The sequence below is a fragment of the Vanacampus margaritifer genome, chromosome 9 (assembly GCF_051991255.1).
Source record: "Vanacampus margaritifer isolate UIUO_Vmar chromosome 9, RoL_Vmar_1.0, whole genome shotgun sequence".
Taxonomy (NCBI): Eukaryota; Metazoa; Chordata; class Actinopteri; order Syngnathiformes; family Syngnathidae; genus Vanacampus; species Vanacampus margaritifer.
The window spans coordinates 16,170,813-16,187,252 of record NC_135440.1 but is presented as its reverse complement, the minus strand read 5'-3'; the positions used below and the strand labels follow the sequence as shown (position 1 = coordinate 16,187,252).

The following is a 16,440-nucleotide window of genomic DNA, read 5'->3' as shown; positions in this document are numbered from 1 at the left end:
AAGCTAGCTGTAACAAGATTTGTTCTGTCCAACCAATCACGGGCCTTTAATGAACAACGCAAGAGCCCACTTCAAATCCAAGCATTTGGGCGCAGTATTTTCTTTTAACAATAAAGTGGCCTTTGTAAAGACACATATAAAAGCCTTAATATAATTATGAAAGGGAATGAATTCTAAAATGATTGTAAGTGGATCCATAATTGTGCACACAGTTTGAGTTAATCCTTTCAAAAAGCTTATTTCCAACGTGGGCGGTGCTGCGTTCAGGGACTGTTGATCCGTCCACGGAGAGGCGACAACGCACTGTTTTGCATGGTTGCCTGCTGCACATCAACGTCATCGTCAACTTGTCAGAGGTCGAGCATTGATGGCGGATGTGGACGACGTCGACATGAAGAAGAACTATGAGCACCGATACCCTTACTGCATTGTCTGGACTCCGATTCCTATTTTATCGTAAGAAGCTAACGCTCGAGCTGTTGCTAGTTAGCGTTCACTGTTAGTTTGGATACGTCGATTACATTATTTCATGTACCAGCGGGCATTATTAAGTATCTTTGAATCCCACGACCCCTCACTGTTTAGCTGCTCTATGAAATGACCAAACATAATGTTTTCAATCGGTGTTGACGAGAAATTACGTCTGTTTTCATGCTGCAGGTGGGTGCTGCCTTTCATTGGTCACATGGGGATATGCACCTCTTCCGGAATCATAAGAGATTTTGCAGGATCTTATTTTGTCTCGGTTAGTATCGTTGATCTATCCATGTCATTAAGGGTTATAAATACCTTTTGCATCGTCTATCTAAATTGTAATTAATCGTGTATTTTTATTTTTTAAGATTTTCATATTCTGAATGTTTTTCCCTTTTCCAGGAGGACAATATGGGCTTCGGGAAACCAACAAAGTGAGTAATCAAAATGAAAAGCAGTTTGGATAATACTATTAATAGTGGCCTCGAATAAATTAAATCTTTCCATACTCAGGTATTGGAAGCTTGATGTGGACAAGGTGCGTGGCAATAGTGCTGCAACATGGGACGAAGCAGTACATGATGCATCTGAGGAATACAAAGGCAGGCAGGTAAAAAAAAACAACACTGGACTTTTTCTCATTAAAAAAAGTATAATTTTCATAACTACTTTTGTTTTTGTTAAAGCACAACCTGTATTTTGATAACTGCCATTCCCACGTCGCCATGGCCCTCAACCTCATGCGCTATGACAACAGCGCCTCTTGGAACATGGTCAAATTGTGTTTTGGGTCTTTGATTCATAGCAAATATGTGAGGTAAGCACTCAAAACATCCATCCATCCATTATCTGAACCGCTTATCCACATGAAGCTGTCTTCAGCACTTGCACTTTTTTACCAACAATAATTCACCAGAGTTGACTTGCAAATGGAGTGAGACCACCAAAAAGGTGCTTCTCGGTCCTTTTCACAAGCGGTCACGATTGGCCGATTGAACCGCTGGAGCAGATCATCCATTCATCTACTGTATATAGTCAATTTTGTTTAGTAGTAATAATGTGAGGAGGCTCATCTTCCAAGTACACACAGAAGCACCGTGTTTTATTTTTACTGTTTAGCCAGTAGGGGTGTGCATCTGCCTAATAAAATGTGATTTGATATTAGGGGTGTGCCAAAAAATCGATTTTCATAAGAATCGCGATTCTCATTTAGTACGATTCAGAATCGATTTTAAATGTCCCAAAATCGATTTTATTTACATTATTTTATACTGTCTTGCCTTTGTCCGTGTGTGCCTTTATTGGGAGCGCTGTTCATGTTGTACCCGGTTTGGCCACTGAGGGGCAGTGTGGTTCCACGCGGTCTAATACACTGTTAAGTTGTAGCCACATTAGAGAGCAGAAGGAAAAAGTCATGATCAAGTTATTCCAATAAAAGTTTGGGTTTTTTTTCAGCGTGGAGTCGTTCTTTTGAGTGGTACGTGCCGCGAGTAGCGTGCTAATTAGCATTAGCGAGTCAGACTGGAGTAGATCATCAATTTCCTTCAAAAATCATGTACTGTATATAGTTTGGTAGAATTGCCCCCACTTCCATATAACATTTACAAGAGCACCATCTATCTGTCTTCGACAAATTCAATGTAGCGTTAATATATTTCGGTAACGCTGTCTTGAAATGAACATTTTGCAACCAGCTACAACAGTTTGCGTGTCTACAGTTAATGAAATAAATACAAGTCTATAACTTGCCATACTACTGAGGCATGTAACAAGCTAACTAGCATAGCTAACATCAGCTCATGTCCACTCTGCGGTTACTTCACAAAGAAGAGAAGTAGCTACTCATTTTCCGAGAAACAAGTACTTATACTGTTATTTATTTATGTTTATTAATGTGCCTATGGTGCACGTTCAGTGGGGAAAAGTTATTTCCCCGAACATTTCAATACAATACATTTTAGGTGATGCCATGAAACTGTAATATTTGAATATTAGAATTTGAAACTGACCTATCCACCCTCAAGCTAGCCCCATTTAAACAATCAAATTTATATTTTTGCAGTAGTCGAAAAGTATGATTAACAAATTTGACTTGGCTTCAGCATCCCTACTTTTCACTTCCTTGCTTGCTGCACTGGCGTTATTATTCAGCGGTTAACCTTTTTTTTACACTTGTATGATGGTGTTGAATGTTTTGTTGTTGCTCACAACATTCCCTTTACAGTTGGTAACGTTTTTATGAAGACAGTACAGTAATTTGACAGAATATTGAGAATGACGATATTTCTTATGGAAAAATACAACAAAGTGGATGTCGAGCAGAGTCTTTGTTCAACTTTGGTGGTTCCATTTAAAAAAATATCCACATATTAGTCAAGTCTAAGCTCAATTTATTTCACCATGTGTACTTTGGAGTCAGGACAGATGTAAGTATATCACAAACATGCACACAACGTGCATTAAGTCCGCTCCTCTGTCCCGTACAGACATATGGCTTCGAGTCGCCCCCTCATTACTCTCCGTTGACCCACATAGGGAATGCTGGCGTCACAGTTTGTGCTGCCTCCGCACATCCACTCCCACGCCACAGGAGTCTGTTTAACACGGGGGGAGTCATGCAATTCATCACTGACACAAGCGCTCCCCTACGTGCCACCGCTGGAGGTCACCTCTCCGCTGGGGCTCCCTGGGCTGGGTGGCGGGGCGGGGGGTGGAGGGGAGGACAGTAGGACAACGAGCGTGGGGCTGCGGGAGTAAAGACATCGGGCCATGTCCTTGTCTCTCCACAATACGAGAGGGAAGGGGGGGTTGCGCAATATGCGAGTTGTAGTTGACAAGCCCTCTATAACGTTCTTTACCCTTTTTGTATCCTTCAGCTGGTCCGCGTTCTTCAAGACCTGGCTGCCCTTCGTCATGCTCGGCGTAGCCCTCATCACGTTCGTCCTAATATTCCACCTTAACTAATACACTACACAGGGAGACTCAATTGTTCACAATTCTTTGACACACCCCTTTTTTTTTTTTGATTGAGACATTGTCAGCGGTGATATACTCGTATAAGGTATGCGAGAGTATTTATTAAGCGAATTTTGCATTGTTTTCTGCTAAGGCTCTTGTAATACCTTGGAGTGATGGGGTGATGAGTTTCACATGTATTTTTCATGATCATGATGAAAGCTTTGCCAGTCGGCTAATGTACATTTCAGTGATGAAAAATGGAAATGACAATGTGAATCACTACGCAATGTCAATGCTGAAAGTAGTCATCAATTATTCAAGAGATTAAGCGATACAAAGACAGAATGATGTACAGTACGCGTAGGAGGGAAAATGACCCTGAGTGGATAAATGTGTTTTCTTTCCTTTTTTCTAAGTTTGCTTACATGTTTTGTTATGGCTGTTTTTCCACTGCTTAGAAACTGTAAATCTTCATTAAGGAATGTAATTTTAGCATCAAACATGCAAAAATATACTCTGTTATTGTGTCATATCACTATAACGTTCTTTTGGTGTCCTCATAATAATCACTGTCATCATGAAAAAGTATCATAATAATGAAAGTATAAGCTCTAATAAGTGGCCAAACTTTGGCATACATACAATACAATGCATAAAAATATACATAAATATTCGTGTTTAAAAAAATAAATACATTTTTTACATGGCTTTACTGTCCACATTTGATGTAATAAGTCATTCTAATCATGTATGCTTTGTTTTCATAATCACATTGAAGTTGCGCATGTCCAAGAAATTGCTGTCCACCCTGTCATTGTGGAGTAATTGCCCCTTGAATTGTCATCATATTATCTGCATAGTTGGGTGTTGTGAGGCTTAAGACATCCACATCGTCATAGTGAAATATCAAAGGATTTAAAAAATAATAATAATAATTTTAGAAATTCGTTAAACAGTACACAGTCAGCATATAATTGAATCATGCTTAGTGGAGCTAAATATGTCCACCCTGTCAGCAAGCGCATATATTTAACTGTACATTGTTAATTTACAGTAGTGTGTTTATTTTTTTTTATGTGTGAGCTTGACCATGATGAATTCCTACAGCATAACATCTCATTAGTATGAAATTGGAAAGTCTAAAGGCACCTTATAGTGATATTGACTCACTTTACAGTACATTTTTGTCATGACATGAATATTTGTCTGTACAGAAAAAGTATTTTCGTGATCTTGTTAGCCATGTAACAACTGCTCTCCCGCTTCATTTTCCGGTGGAGGTCACAGTCAGTGGATGCTCTGATTGTCCGCTGTACCTTTAAGGGGACTACACACTTTTTTCATCCAGCAGATTCTGCGCTACAAGAACTGCCATCAATTTACAAGACCTTTTATTCTCAGAGTGCGGCAGATGAGGAGGGACTTTTGCTAGGGTGCTTTTTGTTAGTGTTGCATTAGTTTGTGAGATCTACTCCATCAATATATAGACTATTTTAGTCTCATTTATTCTGGTGTGTGTCTTTTGTTGTTGTTGTGGTTGTTCACGAGAGACTTTTTAGCAATGTGTATTTCTGCAGTCTGGGTGTTTTTGGGATTACTTTTTTGTACCCAGTCCCAGTGCTCGGAGTGTCCTGGTGGCTGTGAGTGTTTTTCGGTCACACGCACAGTGAAATGTGTGTCAAAGGATCTTCTGATGGTGCCACAAATTATTCCAGGATACGCAAAAACTGTCATCATCACAGGGAATACGATTCACGGGATCGGACCTGATTCCTTTGCAGAGCTGGCGAACGTTTCCAATGTCATTTTAAGCAATAATGGGTGAGAATGCACCATTATCAGACAAACTGTAAATCTTAACATTCTGTACGTTAATGCCTTTTAGGAATGATTAACCGTGGCGTTTGTCCCCGCAGGATGACAGAAATGGCATCACACAGCTTCTCCGCCCTCTTCAACTTGCACTTCCTGGACCTCAGCGGCAACCAGCTGTCAATCATCCATCCGGAAGCTCTGAGCATCCCCGGCAGTCCCCTGCGGGAGCTCAACCTGAGCCGCTCGCTCTACAACTTCACCGCCCTGACGGACCTCACCACGGCTCTGCGTTGGGGGGACCTGCGGGGGCTCCTCCGTCTGGACCTCTCCGGGAATCACCTGGCTCTGCTCCCGCTGGGGATGTTCTCCCACCTGCTCAGCCTGCAGCAGCTCTTTCTTAACGACAACTCCCTGGTGGCGGTCTACGGCGGAACTTTCTCCGGCATGAACAACCTGGAGCTGCTTGACTTGACGCACAACGCCTTCAGGACATTCGGGACTGATGATCTGAAAGAGCTGGAGAAGCTCGGGAATATCCGAATCCTTTTGGGTAAAAATCCGTACTCCTGCTCCTGTGAGATCCAGAATTTTGTGGCTTGGTTGAATGATTCCCGGGCTAGGGTAGATGTGGATTCTGTGAGGTGCGCTTCGCCTAAAGGGTTAACCAACAGCCGGCTCCGAGGGCTTGGGATGAGGGCCATTGGATGCATTGTTTCCACCCAAGCAGAGATTACTGACCTGGGCCTACAGACGTCTTATGTCTTCCTCGGACTCGTGCTGGGCTTTGTGGGCATGGTCTTCCTCTTTGTGCTCTACCTGAATCGCAACGGCATGAAGAAGTGGATAATCGAAATGAGAGATGCATGTCATGATGTCTTGGAGGGATATCACTATCGATATGAGATTGACTCAGACCCACGCTTGGGGCACGTCTCGGGTCATAACGGCGTCGGCAGGGCGCGTCAGCATTTAGGAGTGTCTCTGTCGCAGCAGCCACCAAACGACACTTGTATTGTTACTGAAGACGCACAAGTCAAACCGCTCAAATCTCCTTCCGAAGCTAGAAATGTCTTGTAGGTTCGACTAGTTTACTGCCAGTAGGTTTAAAGTTTGTTTTCTTGTCTCTGAGCTTCTGCATGTACTGCAGCTAAACAGAATAAACTAACCTTGAAAGTGCCTTCGTGCTTGGATGGCACTGACTGGAATTTTTTTTGGGCTGCATTTACTTGACATTTTAATAGAAAAAAGTGCATAGGATTGTTAAACATGCAAAAATGTGTTTGTTTACATGTGTGTTTTTATTCTGTAATTAGTTAACATAGACTGATCCGCTACATTTGATGCACTTCCCAATCTAATGGGAGCCAATACAGGAGCAGTATCAACATTTTTACCTTTATAAAGATATAACTTTGCATATCAATGTACGCTTTTAGCGATATTGTCAAGATATTTCACAATAAATGTACTATTGTGGCAGCACTTTGTGTTTTGCAGCACTGTACAATAGTACTGCATCATACCGAAACAATGGTTTCTAATAATAATTCAAAAGAGACAAATAACTGTTCTCGTTAACATAGTTTAAATCATCAAATAACCTAAAAAGCATTCATATATGTAGGCTACACTCCAACTATGGCCCCAGCTGAGATTCAAACCCAGAACCTCATGCCTGTGAGGCAAACTAACCACTACAATATACAGTACTACAGTGCTGCCTGTTAAGTGCAAATAATAATAATAATGATCTTCTTTGTTAAGGCCTTTTTTTTTTTTGTAAGTGCAGTGCATCCTATTGACTGTATATTTGCATACTGTCCAAAATATAGTGGAATTGAGTACTTTATAGAAAAGTTATTTATTGAACATTACAAATCTCTAAATCTAGTAATAGTCGTTACAATATATAAGTTTAAAATCTGTAATAATCATTACAAGGCTGTTTCTGAGCTACTTGCATTAAATGTAATTTACTCATGAAATGAATACGTTTGGTGTTATTTTTTTCTTTTCTTTCTCATGCCCTAATTGCTTTTATTGTGTGCACTGTGCACCCACAAGACTTCATGTGACTCACGTTGTACTGCAGGTGGGGTAGCGCTTTTGTTTTTCCATTGGAAGGTGAGGGTGATTAAGTGCTTCCATAGTGGGGAAAATAGGGCAGAATGAAAAATTTTGTTTGGAAATGACTTGCTCGCTCGGCTGTGTGTGCGCTACATTGTTGGCGATACGTGTGTGTGTGTGTATGTGTGTGTGTGTATATATTAAGCACGGATGAGAGCCCCTTTGCTCAGTATGTTGATGAAACTTTTTAAATGAGTTCCTCTTGTTTTGCATCCACTTCTTGAGTCCCTGTTGACGTCGTCTTCCGCCCCACTGCGCATTAATACCCGCCTCGCGTGACGTCACCACTTACCTGCGGCAAAAGCCAGGGATTAGCCGTAGCCGCACGTACTGTAGTAGCCAAACACTGGACGACAACAAGTTCACCTGAAAGGATAACGCGAATATGTCCACTTGTTATTTTCCGTAGAGGCGCTGCTTTTCAATTTTGGTCGAGTTTGTTGTTGTTTGTTTGGCAAGCGCAACCTGACTTCAATTTCTTGTATGCGGTGGGTAAATCATTCTTTCAGTTTGACGCGGCTGGAGAGAAACTTTTCTTTCTGCAACTTCCGCCCTTGGCTCCCCCATTCAAGTTAAGCTCAACTGGTTACTCTTATGCGGTAAGTATAGGACGTGTTTTGTTTGTCGGCATTTAAGAGCGAGGCGGTTGGTTGCGTTTTGGGTGTGTAACTATTTTCCCAATGATCAGGCTATAAGGGCGGGACGAAAATGAGCCTGCATTTATTACATTCAGCTGTAGTAACGTACAAATGATGTTACATTTGGCGTGCATTTGGGGGGGGGGGGGGCTTCACTTTCACATATGGCATTTATCGAAACCAAACCACCCTTAAAAAAACGTAACGGCAAGTAACTGTGCCAGGAATTCAGAATCTAATAACATGATAAAAACATACCAGTAACAATTGCTTTTTTTGTGGCCAACCAGCGGGCAGAAAAATGTTGATGTGTTTGAGGGCTAGTTTGCTGGCATTGTGAGGGCAAATTTGATTGGTTAATAAAACAGTCCCATTGCAAGCTAAAATAGTTTGTTACATCCGCCAACATTACTGAATCTGAACCCCATGGGAAGGTTGATGTGGACGATAAAACGATCTAACATACAAGTACTAGAAGCAGTGCCAGGATAAACGTTAAAAAAGGAAGGAACTAGACAGTTGGAAATTAATACGTTTTAATGGAACAAATGTAAAATTTAGGTTGCGAGTTTAGGTCATTGCTTTTGTTACATCCCAGTTGCATTTCTGGAATGAGTACCGGTTATGCAAATGGATTTAACTTGTTAGAGAGCATTTCGAGGAGTAGGTATTTACTTGCATATTGTCTCCCCCAAGCAGGTCCGGGGGGTTCTGAGCCATGCCTGGCCGCAGCACTGGGGCCCCGCAGGCATCACGCCACCACAAACATCACAGCTCCAGACCAGACAAGTACAGTCAGGCCCCGACAATATTCAGGCAGAGTACAACTAACCAAGAGTCCTACAAGGATCCCTACGGAGCGCATCATCACAACAACCACCACTCCCGCTACTCAGAGAGCAAACATGGTCGCAAAGCACACCCACGCAACGGCGCCGGGCAGGTCTCAGAGACGATTGGCTTCATCCCGGGCTCGGCAGACAACACGCCCACCAACAGACATGCTTGTGGCTCCTGCGCCTCTATGGGTTGGAGTGGCTGCAAGGCCCTTATCTGCTGTGTATTAACCTGTGGATTTTATGGCAGCCGGGAGCCTTGCTTGCCCATTAACGAGAGCTCCACAGACCATCCCCCTAAAGCAAGTAGCGAGTCCCACCCTCCTAATGGCATGGCTGTGACCAACTCCCCCAGTGGCGGCATCTCTTTTGAGCCCAACAAGTCCACTAAATCTGTTAGATTGTTGCCCATAAGCGACAGCTTCCGCTACCCGGATGTGCACATCGCAGGTCAGAAGGTCAAGTATCCCGTCATGGCTTCCAAGAGGACCCGAAACTCGACCCGGGGAGATAGCCAGCGGCCGATCAGCAACACCAGCTTGTTGTCCCGTGAGGACTACGACTTGGATGACCTGAGCGACGCAGGCACGGATATTGACTCGCTTATCACCAAGAAGCTGCTGGAGCTTTACGCCTTGCACCAGATCGACCAGTTGGCCAAGTGCACCTCGGACTCGTCGTTCTCCCGCAAGACCAACGAGATCAGTGAACTCATCTACAGCATCGCTCAGGACTACAACCTTGAAGAGCAGGAGGCCGAGTGCAAGCTAGTGCACGGCGTCATTCGCATCAGCACCCGCAAGGGAAAGCGAAACAAGCGGCATCATTCTGCGGGACAGCGTCCAAATGGGCGCAGCGACGGCACTCTGCCGGACAGCGGCAACGAGACCATGACCAACACCTTCATAAGCAGTGATTGTAAGAATCTCATATTTTCTTCATACTATAGTAAAATAGCCATCATGACATAATGTTGGAAGTTTAAACTATGAATTTGATGACAATGAACTGCTTTGTATTCCATAACTAACTGCAAATTGTAAAAATCTGCAAAACAGAGAAACCATAAAAAAATAAAATAAAAAGCTTTTTCAAGCTGAAGAGTTAAGTATGCGTGTGTGTGTGTATATATATATATATATATATATATATATATATATATATATATATAAACACATACTATTTTTTTAATATATATAAAATAAAAACATATATTTTATTATATATATATATTTTAATATATATATATATTTTAATATATCTATATATATAATAAAATATATGTTTTTATTTTATATATATTTAAAAAAAAAATAGTATGTGTTTAGAAGACACTATAATATTCAAATAAATCTATATAATTTAATCTAATTGACTGCTATCTTAATGCTAATATATATGCGAAATGCCTCAGACAGGCGAGTAGAAATTATCGTAGATGTAACAGTAATTTTCACCCTTCAAACAACTGTTACTTTAATGCACGAACAGTGTATACAACAATACTTACCGGCATATACTCTCAACAACTATATATCACTATAGAGGTGTGAATCATGAACTGCAATATAGCGGGAGCAACACTACTTTCAATAGGATGTGAGACACTGAATTTTCTAAATTCTTACTTCATGCCACTCTTGTATTGAACAGGTTAACCCTGATTGATGGAATTGGGCCGTAGCAGACGACCTCTGCTTGGATGTAGGTCTTAGCTGACGCCAAGTAGTGCTCTACATCTCGCCTCAATTACTTTAATGACCACAGTTGAACCTCAAATCCATCACATCATAAAAGTTTCCAATTGTTTATAAATATGTTGTCTTCAAAATCACACATCAAGAAATATATAAAAATTAGGGCTGCTCAATTATGTAAAAAATAATAATCACCATTATTTGGGCAATAATTGCGATCACGAATATTCAAACAATTTTTGGGTAAAAAAACAAGAACATTTTTAAACATTTAAAAATATTAAAACCAATTTAAAAAAATTAAACACTATAATTATGTAAGTTCCTTTTGCACCAAACAGAATGTATTTTAATTTATGTAGGCAAAAACTTGGAGTTGGAGTTGCAGCGTGTGCACTGTGCAGTAGAGCTGTTCAATTATGAAGAAAATATCAAACATGATTATTTTGGTAATAATTGAAATCACAATTAGGACGATAATTTATTTTTAGTACAAAACAAGAAAATGTTTCAAATGCTTTGAAACACTATAATCTTTATGAATGAAACACAATTTATTCAATTACTAAATTTAAAAATGTAATTTTTTTTTTTTTTTAAAGGTGCAAATGTATAGATACAAACAATTCAAAATTAGTATTAATAATCTTTTTTTAACGATTATGCTGATTTGTAATTGTGGATTGTAATAATTGAAATTGTAATTGAATTTCAGGTAATTGCACAGCCCTAATGAACAATATTGTCATTATTTTTTTTAAATTATTATTATTTTTAAGCTGCATTTGTTCATTTGGTCTCTTCTTGTTTCAATCAATAGTTCCAGAGGTGAAAGTGTCGGAGCAGACGCCATCAGATGAGCTGGCGAGGAAGATGAGACATTACAGCGGGAGAAGTGAGTTCTACAAAGCAATTCTCTAATAAGGGGGAAGTAGATATTTGGTCAAGTAAATTTCCATCCCTTTGTTAAAAAATGAGGCATTATTTCAGATTGACAGTGTAGAAATTGCACAAAAATGATTAGTCTGCTTTTATGGAGGACTACAGAAATCAGAATATTTACTGCTGAGAAGCTACCATACTGAGGACTTGGACAATTTAAAATTTAAAACTGTATCTAAACAATTTTCAAAAATAATTATCAATTAATTTTATAATTGACCAGTTGTCATTTAATTGTTGCACCTCTAATATATGTTAATGTTATCTATACGGGTATTGTTTTTTGTTTTGTTTGTTTTTTGTGTACGAGTAAGCCACCAACGTGGTACATTTATACCGATTTAACATCTTAAGTGATTTTTAAAATGTGAGAGATTCCACACATGGCTGGGGGGAAAAATAGCAAGTTACTGCTTTTATAGTGTGTAGTGCACACGCAACAATATCTCCTGCGATACTTGCGAGTCTCCTCCCTCTAACCAGATGTCTGTCATAGCACAGAGACTGACTTGTGGGAAAATATAAAGAAGAAGAATGAGTAGCAAGCAGTAGATGGATTGTAGATAAGATAGGGAAGAAGCTAAGCTAACTGTTAGCGTCTGGACTGGCCTGCTAACTGCGTTGCGGTTGCAAACTCTTCTTGTCATTTTAATTGTGAGAAATAACTTGTGAGACGTGTAAAACAAAGACTCGACATAACCAGTTGCTCTTCTGTAAACCCGAGTTGCTTCCTGATTAGCGATCGGCCTGTTGCACATCCTCGGATCGGCCGCGCTTGGTATTGACCACACGCATAAGGATTTGTCATCAGAAAATGGATTATTTTTGATTGTCGGCCTCTAGTGGTACCCCAGCTCACATGAAGTCACCTGGAATGGGGTCCATCACCATTTCCTTTCCCACATGTGCCGGCATTACAGGAAGTAAGTATAAAATGAACACCTCCCTGGCAGCGTACGCAATTGTGGTGAATGCAACCGGTCCAGGGTGCGAAGAAAGGTCGGGAACAGCTGATTTAAGAAAGTATAAGCTAAATTAGGCAGTGTGCAATTAGTGTCTAATTACAATTGTACAAGTGTACAATTAGCACCCCCCCCCCCCACACCGCACCTTTCTTTCCTGCTTCCCAGTAACGTAGCACCCGGTAGCAGTGAAAGCGCTGCATTCCTGTCTTTCTCCGCGCGTTTTACAATCCCCTATTTTCTCGGTCACCTTACACCCACCGATCAAGCCCGCGTCCACCCCTCCAGCCGAGCATTCACATGACACCCCCTTGCCGCTGCCGCAGATCAAGTAACATTAAATATATGCCAGAGGATGTCCTTGTGGTTTATGTCATTTTAGAGGCCAACTCGAATTTCCGATGGATTACGGCGCAACAGCCTATTTTGTTGTCGTTGGTCTGCAAGGAGGCGGGTCAAAGGAGGAGGCGTCGTGTTACACGACTCAATCTCAATCGTTACCATTTATGTATCACATGTATGCTTTTTTTTTTTTTTTTTTTTTCCAGTAGAGCTCAGTATTGTTCATTCGATTTGACATCATCATTGCTCTCCTTTTTTTAAAAAAACATAAATTAAAAAAATTTAATAAATGTTTTTTTATTATTATTATTATTTTTAAATATATATACATATATATACATATACACACATATATATATATATATTTTTGTATGTGGGTGAGTATGTGTATGTGCGTGTGTGTGTGTATTCATCAGTTCACCTAAAGCCCATTAAAAAAAATCCCATACTAATAATATAATATAATAATAAATTGCCAAATGCAGAAACATCAATGTAAGTTATCACGATGTAGTGGCTCTCGCTAACAGACAGAATTAAGTAACCAGAATTAGGTTAAAAAATTCTATATACGTAGACCATGTTTCTATAAATTTTGATATTTGGTTTTTATTTGAGGCAGATATTTTTTCCATTAAAATGTGATTTATGAGGAGGTTACACCATTGGTCGATATTCAGAGTTTGTTTATTTTTCCAGTTAACAAGAATTGTTTTTTTAGCAATAGTAAGGGCTACAAGTGTAGATTGAAATTGTTTATGTGGTAAGTCAGTTGTTGCTAGGTCACCTAGCAAACACAAGTATCACAAGTAAACACAAGTATCACATGTATGCTTTCGTTAGTGTAAAATAATTGTAATGTATTAAATGTGACCAGTAAAAATATTTCTCTATAGAATTATTCAGGTGAAAAAAAATGACAATTAAAAAAATCATAACACATTTTCCAACGTGGGATGTAGGCAGCACTGCATTTTTTTTTTTTCTGTCTTCAATTCTATGTTCGAGTGTTTTTAAGTGGCATACAAAACCTGCTGTTCATTTAAAGTTGCTAATTGAACTAATTATCTTAATGTTGTTTTAGTTTCCCTCCACATACTTTTTGACAGAGGTGTGTCCATTTTCACAAGTGTTTCTGAGATGAGGTAATAGCTGTATTGTCTGTTTCAGCGTACTCGTCCAGCAGCGCCGTGGCCTTTTCGCCGCCGTACCTGCACGACACTGAAACCGACTCGTCGGGCGCTCCCCTCCTTGCGCTCTAGTTGCGTGGTCAAAACGCATGCCCGACTTCATGCTCCTGCTCTCATTAACTGAATGCTGTTACACATTGCTGGCTGGCTGTAAGTAAAGGGGTGGAACGGCCATTGGAAGTTTACTTAAGGTATTTTGGAAGGTTGACATCTTTCCATGGGAATTATAGAGAATGAATGGGAATTAACTGGACATTTGAACAGAATATTTTTGTATGCTTTGCCTCTTTTCTTATTATTATTATTTTTTTAACTTGTTAAAAAATACCGATGTGTATATACTGTATACATACACTCAAGTAGCAATGCAACATTTCCAGTCGATCCAGTAAGATTCCCATATTTCCTTGAGAGGTTTCAAACTTTAAAAATCGATGGAATTTTGCAGCCCTAGTTTTTTAAATGCTGCTAATGTTATATGCCGTGATGAATTTACCTCTCTTAAAACCGTTGTTTTCGTGTATCATGTGAGAGGATTTTTTTTATAACTTGTATTCTTATTTGTTTTTGTTTTTACTATGTATGTGTTACATTTGTCAATTCGCAGTGTCATGTTTGAAAAAGATGAATGTCTACACTCCAGGCAGGTTTGACAGTTACAGCCGAGGGATGATTGAACATGAATGACCTGAAAGGCTTATACGAGTGATTGTTCAACTTTTGTCAGGGCTCACTGACTCAGGCCTTTTAGAAACCCACACGATCATGTTTTGACTAAAGGATTCAGCCATATTTCCCTGTAAGTAGATTTTGTTACTTTCGGAGTTGTTAACCCACTTGTGCCATTTGAAGTTTTTTAAAATATTTTTTATTCAGCGGCAAATGCTGTTTTGGACCGAGTAAAAAAAATCTCCATTCCTTTAATTGTTGTTTCATGTTCAATAAAGATGTATATTTGTATGTTGTTGTTTTTATTTTTATTCTATCTGCATGCGTATTAAGATATCTGAGTTGTACACATGTGATGCAAGTCAACTCCCCCCAAAATGGCTTCCCCCACATACGAGTTCTTTAATCTGGTTCTGTGTTATTTAGTACTGTTTTCCCCCAAACTTGATTAATTGAAAGTATTTATTAATTTTTCGTTGAACAAGAATTATAAAAATAATAATAATAATAAATTGACAACATTTACGAATGACCCGTGGCCCATTTGTCCATAGAGGTCGTATTTCAACAAGGTGAGAGTTGTTTCCGGGTTTTTCCGCACTTCAGTCTGCACCACTTCTTTTTACCATTTGCGTTGTTTTGTGTCATCTCCTTGAGGTGACCGTGATGCGCAAGGGAGGGTTTTTCTGCTCTCAGCAAATGCAGGAACCCGTTTGGCTGGTTCTAAAAAAATAGGAAATCAAATCCTGGGTTTTTTTTTTTTTTTTTTAACTGTGGCGTTGCAGTGCAGAATTGAGGCCTGGTTTTATTTGTATTTATTTGGGGGAGGGGGGAGGGGGAAGGAGACTTATGTTGCAGCTTTTATAGTCTATTAGACATTCTCTATTTGTTTTTTAATAGACGGTCTATTAAAAAAAACATAAAGAATAGGTCTATTATAGACCTATATATAAATAGTTGCAATGTTTTTTTGTGTGCTACCGTTGCCATCATAAAATGGTAAGGCTTCAATTTGGGAATAAAGATAAATGACTCCTGCCTGCTTGAATCAAAACAAAAGTAATAAAAAACATACTTGCTTTTGTGTATTTGTTGCTGGCGCCCTGTGTAACCTTTTTTCCTCTCTGCCCCCACCAGCACATTCCTGTTTTACCTGTATGAGGTGTCAGATAAGAAGGGTTCTCTTTCACAACTAACATGCCACAGACTTGCTCCAAACCGCAAAGCTGGGCTCTATACAAAATATGATGTGGAACGCATTTATGTACTTGTCACTTGCACAACAGTAATAAGAAAACATGGCTCCTTTTAAGTACAGTATCAAGTGACGATGTTTATCTTATCGATAAAGTCATGTCCACTTGTATCCACTAGAGAGAGACAAACACAGACGCAGCGTAAATGGAACACGTGTGCTATATAGCTTTGTGAATGTGATAGTAAAGTGTGAGCTGAGGTGTAAAAGTGTCCTTAAGACCGAATTGGAAATAAAAATGGAATCTTTTTAGAATTAATTATCCTCTGGTTGTTGCACCACCCCCATTTCAAGATAAAAAAATTGACTTAGTTGAACACCCCCCCCCTCCCAGCCCTAATAACCTACTATAATATTAACATATGATTGAATGTTATTTGAGTAAATTTATTTCAGAAGTGTGTATCAAACTGGTAGCCCTTCACACTAATCAGTAACCAATAAGTACAGTAGCTTTCACTTTCAAAAAGGTTGGTGACTCCTGCTATAAAATATAATTTTCAATTTAGATTTAACTACTGAAATAAATTTACTT

General features: G+C 39.6%; 3 protein-coding genes across 4 annotated transcripts; all 3 read left to right on the top strand.

Moving 5' to 3' along the window:
• Positions 1-262: 262 nt before the first annotated feature.
• On the top strand, positions 263-4,139 carry LOC144057876 (transmembrane protein 222-like). The gene is made up of 6 exons (XM_077575859.1): positions 263-456; positions 661-745; positions 877-908; positions 988-1,084; positions 1,161-1,291; positions 3,351-4,139. Exons 1-6 carry the CDS (start codon positions 368-370, stop codon positions 3,436-3,438), a joined length of 522 nt encoding a protein of 173 aa, XP_077431985.1. The 5' UTR covers positions 263-367; the 3' UTR covers positions 3,439-4,139.
• Positions 4,140-4,989: 850 nt separating this feature from the next.
• On the top strand, positions 4,990-6,424 carry tpbg1a (trophoblast glycoprotein 1a). The gene is made up of 2 exons (XM_077575856.1): positions 4,990-5,253; positions 5,349-6,424. Exons 1-2 carry the CDS (start codon positions 4,994-4,996, stop codon positions 6,322-6,324), a joined length of 1,236 nt encoding a protein of 411 aa, XP_077431982.1. The 5' UTR covers positions 4,990-4,993; the 3' UTR covers positions 6,325-6,424.
• Positions 6,425-7,393: 969 nt separating this feature from the next.
• Positions 7,394-14,941, top strand: kdf1a (keratinocyte differentiation factor 1a). 2 transcript variants are annotated; one of them, XM_077575858.1, is made up of 4 exons: positions 7,394-7,973; positions 8,712-9,766; positions 11,366-11,440; positions 13,962-14,941. In XM_077575858.1, exons 2-4 carry the CDS (start codon positions 8,731-8,733, stop codon positions 14,051-14,053), a joined length of 1,203 nt encoding a protein of 400 aa, XP_077431984.1. In that variant the 5' UTR covers positions 7,394-7,973; positions 8,712-8,730; the 3' UTR covers positions 14,054-14,941. The 2 variants fall into 2 exon arrangements, with proteins under 2 accessions (XP_077431984.1, XP_077431983.1); XM_077575857.1 differs by having other exon boundaries at positions 7,395-7,973; positions 8,709-9,766.
• Positions 14,942-16,440: the final 1,499 nt, after the last annotated feature.